The 11,943-nt window shown below is 31.9% G+C and overlaps 1 protein-coding gene across 1 annotated transcript in view; it reads left to right on the top strand.

The window, feature by feature from the left end:
• The first annotated feature begins 1,150 nt into the window (after positions 1–1,150).
• Positions 1,151–11,943, top strand: part of Ndae1 (Na[+]-driven anion exchanger 1) — a 39,647-nt gene continuing 28,854 nt past the window's right edge. Inside the window, exon 1 of the mRNA XM_077441688.1 lies at positions 1,151–1,242. Within this exon, the coding sequence (XP_077297814.1) occupies positions 1,214–1,242 (29 nt within the window). The 5' untranslated portion in view covers positions 1,151–1,213. The remainder of the gene's footprint in view (positions 1,243–11,943) is intronic.

Genomic DNA, 11,943 nt, shown 5'->3' with positions numbered 1-11,943 from the left:
TATATTTTGCTCTACCGAATTGGGTTTTTGCATGTGTAAAACTATCTAAAATAATCCATTGAAAAAGAATATGAGAAATATTAAGTTTATATGAGATGGGAGTAAATGAAAGTCAAAAAGGTAGCTTTACCACTATTTTAATGAGTTGCAAAGGGGTGGTAGAAAGAGGCATATAGATAGCTAGCTGTCATCGCTCCGATCTGACTGTAATTCGGATTCGGATGTAAATTTTAATTAGTTTGTTAAAGACTAAACTACTCTAGCTTTATGTCGTAGAAATAAGCTTACTTCAATGTTAGCTAACCCACTTATGTCGGTAAAGTATCAAAGCGACCTGAAGAGTGGAAGTGGTTCAAAATCAGATCACAATTTTTGACGGGCACGAATGCTACTGAACTAACCGAGTGAAGCTAATAAAAAGCTTTTAAAAAGCACGTGCTGCTTACCTCTCTGTGTGTCTTTAACTTTAAGTCATTTTATAAGTTACTTACTATACATATAAAAATAAAATGTATGAAATGGCTGTCATCGCGTCGATCTGACAGATGATTCCGATTAAATTAAATTCCTTTAGTTTCACGTCAGAGATATTTTCTTACTTTAATGAGTATCAAAGTAACATATCAAAGCGATAGGAATAGTAGAAGTGGTTCAAAATCAGCTCACAAATTTCAAATGGTTAAGAATTTCATTTAACTTACCAAATGAAAGTAATAAAAAGCTTGTAAAAATGGCTGTGTTATAAATAATTCAGTATTTAAATCAAATGTTTGGTTTATTTTAACCCTTAGATAACAATTAGATGAAGCACTGCATGTATTCGTACTCGGAGTATTAAGCAGCGTTTTTCAAATAATTACGATACGATAGTCCATAGGAACGATTAAACGATTAAACCGATTAAACCGATTAAGCCCCAAGAATACACACTTGAAGGTGTGATAATAATATAATTTGGCCGGATTCATCAACGTCTGGGATTATAAACGGTCCGACAGATAAGATAGTGTCCGCTAATCTGGGCAGAGCACGTGATTCCGTATTTCGTACATATTATATCTGTATGTCCATCTCGTATGGAATGAAACATGTGCTCATTAACTAGTGGCTATTCCGCTGATTGACTGACTTTCGACTGATTGTTGGCTTCAGTCGTAGCTGACACTTCAGCTGCACCTCATCTCCACGTTCGTACTCGCTACATCACATTTGGATGGAAAAATACATCGATGATTACTATCCGTGAGTTGTTGTGTTCGTTTCGATCGATGATTTAAATTGTATTCGCATTTTCGTTGAATATTTGTTTATGTGAAGTCGGAAGCCAAATCGATGAACGTTCGCTGTAGGTTGATCAGTTTAAAAGTGGCACGTATTATCTTTAGTTATTATACTAACGTGTCGGTTATGTGTGAAATTATGTTACATTTAATTGAACGGTCAGTTAATTTTTAAATGCTTTTTATGGTTGTTTATTTTACATACTATTTTTTTGTAGTGTTATCATATTGTAATGTCACGAAGTGTATATGCTACAGACCAGGTGTATGTTTCGTTCGTTCATGAACGTACTAGTTTGTTCACACACGAACCAATCTAGCTAGTTATAGTGTATACAAAAGAAGAAATTGACAGAAGTACTAGTTAGTTCATGCACAAACTGTTAGGCATAAGTATTCTCAATTGTTTGTCCCATGCTCTATGTAAGTATGCTTACTCTGGATTGAAATATTTTTAATATTAGTGAATAAAGTAACGTTGTGATGATGTTTCCTTTTAAATACTTGACTTTTTGATAGCCAAAAGTTTCATGTTAAACCTGATAAGGCTATTTGAAGATTTTTAGCACTTGAACTAAGATCATTAGTTAGTGTATGAATAAACTAGTATGTTCATGGCCGAACCGGAGTGAATACTTGGATTGTAACATATGTATATACTTTTGACACAAAACTTTTATACCATCAGCCATGCATTATTTTAATAATTGGCGGAAACGGGAATTATCGCAACTTTGCAATACGTTTTCCATGGGATATTCCATTTTAAATAGTCGGGGTTCTAACTGGTAAAAGTTTGTATGTATTGTTTGGGAATATATTTTGAGCTAGCTTTTGACTTTTAGAACTTAAGTGAAAACCTATAGTTTAAACTAATATGTTCATGAACGAACCGGAGTGAACACTTGCTTTATTCGACATTTATGAAGTTTGACATTGAAATGATTTTTTGAGTGGTTTTCTAATTTCGTAGAATGGGTTTATTGATGAATCCAAAAAATTATTTACTGACCAATTGTTATTTCCTTGAAAAATTAGGCACATATTTTACTCAAATTGGAATTTAAATTTTGTAGTTGTGTACGTATTGTAAGAACATATTCAGTAGCAATTATCGCAGTTGTATCTGATATGTATTTTATTTATCCAATTACTCGATGAAAATATATGAAAACTAGATAAACTATTGGAACTGATAATATTACGTGTAGGGTTAAGGTCGCTGAGATCAGACACAAGGTAATTAAGATTGGAACACATTCCGTCTAGTGTCTTTACTTCTGTGTAACAATGTTTGTATTGTTCTAATTATTTTTAAATTTGAAAAATTACCTTATATGTATATACTTAAAAATATTATGTAGACCTGAAATGAATGGAAAAAACAATATCCATTTTGAAATGTTTTTATAAAATATCTTCACCATACATCTTAGGTCTATTATAGTAGTTACTGATCTAGTGATCATTTGTATTATCTTATTTTAATGTTACTTTAAAGCGGAAACATCTATTTACAGTTCTTAAAACCATATCCATGAAACTTTTGACCTACTATAAAAAAACTCTCATACAGAACTATATCAGATACAAAACCACTATTTACATACTATTAAAAAAATATTGAGTATATGTATATACATATGTATAATATATAGAACAGATTAAAAATTGTAAACATAAATTAATTAATATAATATAAATTCCTATAGCTTTAAAGATTTTCCATAGCTACATATATCCTATAGCTATAGAAAATTCCTATAGCTTTTTCATTGAACTCTGCTCTTTGATATAAATTGTATTCAGATCGACTTCTATACATATTTATTTATATTGTATAAAACTTTCAAATATCATATACCTATGTATATATAATATCGAACGTAATCGAGAGCTATCATCGTCTCGAGATTTTTTGAATTTTGAAATATGCTAATTACGATGATCTTTCACTATCGACTTAGCGGACACAATTAAAATCTCTATCGGGGGCCAAACCTCGCAAAATGTAAGAATGTAGGAAGTATTGTCAGATAGATCGTCGAAGTAAACCTAATATAAAGCTTGTAAATAAGAGGTAAAAAGTCCTCTGAATTGTAATCGTAAGTGAAACGTAAAGGAGGTTTGTAAAAAAGTAAGCATCATTTAAAAAATATCAAATAAATATTTTTCTTAACCTTTGAAGGACGGAGCGCCGAAATCGAACGAGTATCCCTAACCGGGGTCGAGTAAGACCCCAGTATCTTTTAATCAAAATACAGCTTTTCTCATTACAAATGGGTTCAATATATATCTTATTAATCAATTTATACATCAACATAAAAAAGTTTTAGTCCTATAGCATGTTTTTGACTATTTTTGTATTAAAAAATAACGACAAGTATCGACATCCAAACGCACATAATAGGTAAGGCCAACAGGCGACTGCATGACTCAATAGCCACGATGAAAACAATAGCTTACAAAAATATACATGTCTATTTCTCTCGCATTGATTAATCGATCAACAAGAATATGCAAACGAACAGTCAAAAACATGACTTATCGCTACCGCCTTTAAATCATACTTTGGAACTTAGTAATGTATAAATGTGTTTTTTTATGTACACCTGTACCCCTTTTCTAAATCATACAAAATGTATGAAAATAAATTTCTTGTAGTTCATTTTAGGAATACAAGAAATATAGGGTGTATAGCTTTGAAAACCACATATGTAGTTATTACGAAAAACGTAAAAATTGGGGCACTTGCATACCCCACTTCGGGGAGGGAGGGTTAACTACATACATATATCATCGTTTATATGATTTTATATTTTAATTATTTCACAAATTCATATCAAATTCTATCAATTTCATACATGCATATGTTAAAATGACTAACTTGAAGATAACGCATACTGTACGTACATATGTATATAGAAATGATAAATCAAAATAAATATTACAAATATAAGCATATTTGTATTTATTTTCCGCTTGCTGATTTGCACATTGAAATAATTTGCAATAATAATCTGAATCATCGCCAAGATTACAGCTTACACAAGCTTACAGTTCGTACCTTGTATTAATTTTTTCCACTTCAAATGAAGGCACGTTTATCTAAACTGACGATAGTTTTAACTACGGCAATATCAATCAGCTTATTGCTGTGATATCTCACATTTATTGTACACGGTTATACCATTTTGGTATTATACACTAATATAAACTAGCGTCGTTTACTGTCTTTTATCGTTTTCTGAGACCGAATAGAGCGAAAACAATCACGTGTGTTATTTGTGCATGAAGACGCTTAAAATTTAATTAGTTCAATGTTTCCGATGAAATAAACACTTGAGATTCTTATCGCAAAAATGCGATTGTAAATTTAAAAGTGATATATGTATGTAGTGATATGTGTAGTTCATAAATAATATTATATGTATACACACCTATGTATATGTAATTATGTATTTAGGTACGTCATATATCTAATAGGAAAATCTATATAGGAAAATGTTTGATTTGTAAAATATTGGCCTAATTTGAAGTACCAAATAACTCAACGTAAATAGAATCAGAAAACAAACTGTTTGTATAATAGATGTAGTTTTTCTTTATATATAATATATTATTTGGTTTAATCTCTACATTGTTTATTAATTAAAATCAATAATCATTTTGATTGTTAATTTGAACAAAGCATGACGAAAAAATATTTTACATAAAACTTTTTTTTAATTTTCAACCGAGTGCCCGTTGATTTCAACGTGTTGCTTCGGAAAGGAATTGATACACCAATTAAAATAAATTTATATGTTGTATATAAATATAATATTCAGTAATTTATATGCGCGCGCGCGTATTAATAGTAAAAAGTCGAGAGCGCTCATAATGCTGCGTACGGACCAAACCAACGACGAATTTGGTCCAACGATTTAACCAGCAGGATTAAACCAGTAGCGTACAAAATATCGAAATAAAAATTAAATTTAAAAATTGAAATTAAATATCAAAATTAAAAATATTATTATTATATTAAAATTAAATTCAAATATCAAAATAAAATCATAATCAATATATTAAAATTAAAATAAAATATTGAAAGTTAAAACAGAACATGCCCAATTTAAATAAATTTTCGAGATTGACCTAAAATTAGATCATCAACAATCACATACAGATAATCCTCGACTTTTGTTTGTCGAAGATGCTTTGACTTACGTAGATGCGCACTAAGATCGAAAAAAAAAATCAAAGAATTATTATTTTTACTTCCCCGTAATGCGCAGCTACTGAGCATATATTATGTGTAAGTATGGGTGACGTCTTCGATCTCTTCAACCCGAGACGTTGTCGGTTTTATCAAAGGAAATTTTTTTGTCTTCAATTGTTTCTCTCGTCGTAATAAATCAATTAATTAAATCATTTCAGAGGTAAATTTTATCGGATAATGTCTTCAATTGTTTCTCTCGTCGAAATAAATCAAATAATTAAATCCATCTCAGAGGTAAAATTTATCGGATAATGTGTGATTATTAATTTTATTTCGACGAAAGAAAAAAAAACCCTTTGACAAATCACCGACATTTTTTTTGTTAAATATTTCATCGACGGCGAAACACATTGGTGTATCGTGACGACTTATAAGAAACAATAACAAGGTTTTTTTCGCTCGTAATTATAATATTTCTCTGGTTGTAATGCATAATATAAGCATTTTCTATCAAAATGTACGAGGCCTTAAATCTAAACTGGATGAATTAGGTTCTAACTCGGCTATTCAATGTGCTGACATCCTGGTACTAACGGAAACCTGGCTTGACGACTCTGTGCATGATTCTTTTTAATTTACATTAATGACATCTCAAAAATAATTAAGTATTCAGACTATCTTTTATCCGCCGATGACCTTAAGCTTTTTAAGACAGTTAAGTCTCATAGTGACGCAGCCCTTCTCCAATTGGACTTAGATGCGCTGTCAAGTTGGTCTGTCGATAATAAATTATTTTTTAGCATTCAAAAATGCTGTGTTCTCAATGTGACAAGATCTTCAAATCGCTTGATTTATCCATATCGCCTAAGTGGTGTTGAATTAAAGTTTGTAGATGAATATTGTGATTTGGGGGTCTTGTTCTCGAATAATTTTCAATTTAAACGACACATAGACAATATTTGTTTGCGTGCAACAAAAATGCTGGGATTCTTACTAAGAGTTAGCAAACCTTTCCAGAGTACGTTGGTGCTTAAAATTCTTTATGAATCTTTAGTACGTAGTATTCTAGAATTTTCTTCTATTATATGGAATCCTACCCATATAACTCATTCATTGAAGATTGAGAGAATCCAAAAACGGTTTCTCAGATATCTTTATTTGAAACAGTATGGTTATTATCCTTGGCTATATCCTAGTGCATTCCTATTAGGGGCGTTAGGTTTCAACTCATTGGAGTCTCGTCGGAATATGTTACTGGGAAGACACTTTTTTAAGCTGTTGAATGGGATAATACACAATCCTCAGGTTCTAAAGGAATTTAGGTTTAATGCACCTTGTAAATTCAGGGACTTGAGAAATCGTGATTTGTTTGTTCCTCCTGTGGCTCGCACAAATATGTTGTCAACGGCTCCTATATCTAGAGCGATATATCTGCTTAACAGGATTTCTGGTGAAATTGACCTCTTCAATATAAAATATACTAATCTGGTTGAGTGGTTGTTGAGGAATGCCAGTGGTTGATTTTGCCTATTATAAATATTAATGATTGTTATTACTTTATCTATGTTTTTTCTTTTTTTTATGATTTTATGATTTTAATGATGTTGTGTTAATATTGTTATTATTATAAGTTATTATTACTGTTATCATGTTATTATTACTGAATGACCGGCCACAGCGACGCGTTGGAGATCTCTGTAATGTCACTGTGGCTAATATGTTAAATAAATAAATAAAAAATTAAAAAAATATCGTTGTAATTCAAAACATTGTTGTAATTCAAAACATCAACGATGATCTAATTTTAGCTCAATCTCGCTCGTTAGCTTAATTTTGATATTTAATTTCAATTTTTTTATTTCATTTTTATTTCGATATTTTGTACGCTACTGGTTTTAAAAGTTGGCCCAAAATCTTCGTTGGTTAAATATTTCCGAAGGGGGAAACACAGTAGTGTATCGTGACGACTTATAAGAAACAATAACAAGGTTTTTTTCGCTCGTAATTATAATATTTCTCTGGTTGTAATGCGTTTTGTCGTAATTCAAAACATTGTTGTAATTCAAAACATCAACGATGATCTAATTTTAGCTCAATCTCGCTCGTTAGCTTAATTTTGATATTTAATTTCAATTTTTTTATTTAATTTTTATTTCGATATTTTGTACGGTACTGGTTTTAAAAGTTGGCCCAAAATCGTCGTTGGTTTGGTGCGTACGGACCATAATACGCTCGCCGTTCGCCCACGTCGAAATGATAAATTAATGTGTGTGTGTCTTCGTGGATGTGTGTATGTGTGTACGCTCTGACGCTGACGTCACCCGTTTTAACTCGGGCGCTCAATGTCAGGAGCACATGTCAGACACTCAGGTCCCCACTTCCCTGCTACTCTGGGTCTCTTCTACACGATCGGTCGTCACGCCACATTCCTATGCATAACGAATACTCCTGCGATTCTAAAATTTGTTTTTCTGAAATCTTCATACTTTTCGATGCATACATATAACTCTTCGGTTTTTATATATAACATATAAAATCGAAACGGTGTCTGTAATTCGTTTCGGATTGGCTGTCGTCAAAGTCGTTTCTGATTGGCTATCATCAAAGTCGTTTCTGATTGGCTGAATTGGTTAAAGACATTTGTCATTGGTCGGATGAAGATTTTTTTTCATGGTTCAACGGTATTCTCACTACTAGACTGCATTTCCATTTCAAGTTACTTTTATTATATTCGTGCTAAAACGGAAGAGATCGTCAAAAGTGGAACCGAGCGAAGCCGGGTAGCACCATTAGAATAATATAAATGATGATTGAAAAAAAAGGATTGACTGTTGATATTAACAATCAATTTGAACATATGATTAGGTAATTTTTAGTTTGAAAGAACATGTAACTAGACCACTGATGATCATTAGGACAATCCCATAAACACTGGACTAATGATGGTTACACGACAATTGGTGCAAGTCCAAAAGGTTCAACGACAAAATGTACCCGATAATTAGTGCACTGACAAAATGTACCCGCGACAAAATGTTCACGGAAATAATGTTCAAGCGACAAAATGTTCAAAAATTCTAAATTTTCCTATTTTAATGGAAAAAGTAACTTTTTATTGTATTATATTTATCGATTTATATGGTACTTTTTATCGTATAGATCGCGGATGTTATTAAATTAGTATAAATTACAGGTGTTCTCAACCGCACCAATATATTCTTATTTAAATTGAATAATTACATTTTAAGCGAATGTCATTGTGACTCATTGAATATCATTTTAAGATGTCATTGAATTAGTTTAAATGTTAGGGGTTTTTAAATTTTCTTTATTTCAAATGAATAATTTACTTTTTATCGTATACATCACGGGCGTTATTAAATTAGTATAAATGACAGGTGTTCTCAACCGTATCCAATATTTACTTATTTAAATTGAAAAAAAAAACTTTCAAAGCGTATGAACTGCAGATTACATTGAATTAGTTTATATGGCAGGGCTTCTCAACCGTCTCCAAAATTGTCTTTATTTCAAATGAATAATTTACTTTTTATCGTATACAATGCCCGCGATGTATACAACGCCCGCGATTTTTTTTTTCAATTTAAATAAGTAAATATTGGATACGGTTGAGAGCACCTTTAATTTAAATATTATCAAAATTAGTAACAAAAATCAAATTACAACTTAAAAAAATTCTCCAACAATTTTTAATCATATGTGATATAACTAATAACTTTTATATTATATTTAGAATTTCGACACCAATCAAATACTGCTATCAAAATTTAAGGATTATTATTCATTTGATTTGAAACGGTCGATTATGTGATGAAAGTTAAGCCGTTGACTAATTCTATCGTCTTGTACGGATGTGTACCTTTAAAAGGTCATCTATTTAAGGACTACCTTTAGACGCAATTTTCCAGTACCGGTAATTGGACACGTGTCAACGAAAGCGTAGGAAATTTTATTTCTGTATTGAAACAATTGCGGTAAAACTTTTCAAATGCCGTTTGTCGTAACTGGTCACGATCTGACTCCATCAGGAAAACTCCTTTCTGAGTCAGCTTTTGCGAAACAAAAAGCAAAAGAGCAATTCAGTACCCAAAGTATGATAAGTTTGAAAGACTCACCCTGAAAGTTAGAATCGCTATACAATTATAATCTCATACAACAATGAAACAGATGGAAAGTGTCTCGGCAATACAATTGTTCGTTTCAAATTATACTTGGGAAATAAAATATAATACGTTGTAGGAAATGTAGGAAAAACTTTTTAAATTCTAAGCCCGATTCTGAATAGTAGTAGGTAAATAAAAGCCTCGACCAAGGTGTCCAAGTTGATGATTTTGAAAAAGTTTTTGACGAAGTTAATTATAAAATTTTAATTCTAAAATTAATTAATTTGGTTTTTATAATACTGTTGCGTAGGGGTGGGTGAAAAATCCAAGTAAAAGGCCAAAGTCGTTTCACAGCATTTATTGGTGATTAAGGAGATACACGCACCGCCAGGGCTCCGTCCAGAATGTCTTGATATTTTTAATTTATTTTTTTATTTTTTATTCTATTTTTTATTTTTACATATATACCAGGAAGGCCTTACAGGTAAATCCCAATGCGCCTTCCTGGCCAATTACAAATACAAATGCAGCATTTTTATTATAAGTCGTTGAATTGCGAGATACTGAAAAAACTCGCAAATTAACGTAATATTTGTGTTTTTGAATGCATGTTTAAGATATTCATCTAACTTCAGCTAAAACGTTATTCAAAATAATCAATGAGTATATTTGGAAGTTCTGTGAACAAAATAACTTCAGTTAATATGGGGATAATAACCTCTTTCCATGCTTCTGGTCCACCAGCAGCACCTTCAATCAGTTGAGTAATACTGACTTCATGGAATAAATGAGTTCCACTCCGCCTCACTTCAGTAGGAGTCATAATCTGATACAATTAGTATAAATAAAATTAGTACTATTACATATATATTTTATAATATGCATACTATGTAAATTATTAACACTAGTATATATGTTACACCGAATCCATGAAATTGTCTATTACAAGCATTCGGCAAGAGAATTGCCGAATGCGTGAAAAATGCAAGCACGTTGCCCAGTTCACGGATTCCGTAAATTCTTTGCCGAATGCGTGAACTGGACAGCGTGTTATATTATAACCAAGTGTCAAAGTGACAGCTGAATAAGGATGTTTAATTTAGTTTAATTTACATATTATTATGTATAATATGACTACATACATTTTATTTATTTTTTAATTTTTTTTTTACATATATACCAGGAAGGCCTTACAGGTAAATCCCAATGCGCCTTCCTGGCCAATTACAAATACAAATGCAGCATTTTTTTTATTATAAGTCGTTGAATTGCGAGACACTGAAAAAACTCGCAAATTAACGAGACATCTATGAATTGTACATAAATTTTTATTGTACATCCATCAAATTTCAAATAGTGGTGACATAGTAGGTAGGAAGGATTTTTAGCCAATTTTTTTTCCGGGAACCGTTTCAACAATGAAATCAGAGAAAATTGGCAAACTCTGATAGGAAACGATCAACCTGGAGTCACAAATCCAGGTCTGACCAACAGCATACTCTGAAAAATTCATTTTCATTCAGGGATAGAACCCGGCACCTTCTTGACGGTAAGCAGAAGCTTAACGTCCGAGCTATGCTGCTGGCTAAGTACCTCCTTATAAAAGACAGGTCGCTCAGAGCATCTTCGACGTCCGGTTTGTTTACCTATTGTTATAGTCACGTACTAGATATGCATTCCCACGAGTCCCACGCTATCGTTGTCAGTTCTGAGAAGGGATTGGGTGCCGTTACTAAGCCAATTCGGTGGTCATTGTTTAGCCTACTTGCACTTAGCCTGGAGATAATCCTCGAAACCAATTATAACGTCGGCTCCTTTTAACATACGCTACAATACCTATAATTGGATTTGACTTTTCATTGATTAGTTTGTCTTTTCATTGACAGATTGACATTAATTTGTAAAATATGGTCATAGCTATTGTATTTTATACCCTTACTAGTTGTTTTACCCGGCTTCGCTCAATATCAGTATTTTTAATATAAACAGTTTAAACATGGCGAATCTAATAGTAAATATTCATTTGTTTTTTATTAAATTTATTTGAATCGAAAAAAAATAAATATTCAACCAATCGAATCGTCATAGAAACTGACTTGTTTTCGATTTCCAACCAACTATAGTTACAAACTTACAAAGTCTCTTTCGAAATTATATATTAGATGTATTATATATTATAACAGAATTCGGCGGCTCCCCCGGCGCCCTCCGGGCCTTCGCCCCCGGCACCCCATGGGCATTAGCATTCCCATCAACGGAATCTTCCAAATGGCACTTTTACTTTTAAATACAAACAATTTTAACATAGAGAACATCCTAAAAAATGAATAATTTG

This window comes from Arctopsyche grandis, chromosome 11, assembly GCF_051622035.1.
Source record: "Arctopsyche grandis isolate Sample6627 chromosome 11, ASM5162203v2, whole genome shotgun sequence".
Classification (NCBI taxonomy): domain Eukaryota; kingdom Metazoa; phylum Arthropoda; class Insecta; order Trichoptera; family Hydropsychidae; genus Arctopsyche; species Arctopsyche grandis.
This window is presented reverse-complemented; position numbering and strand designations above follow the sequence as displayed.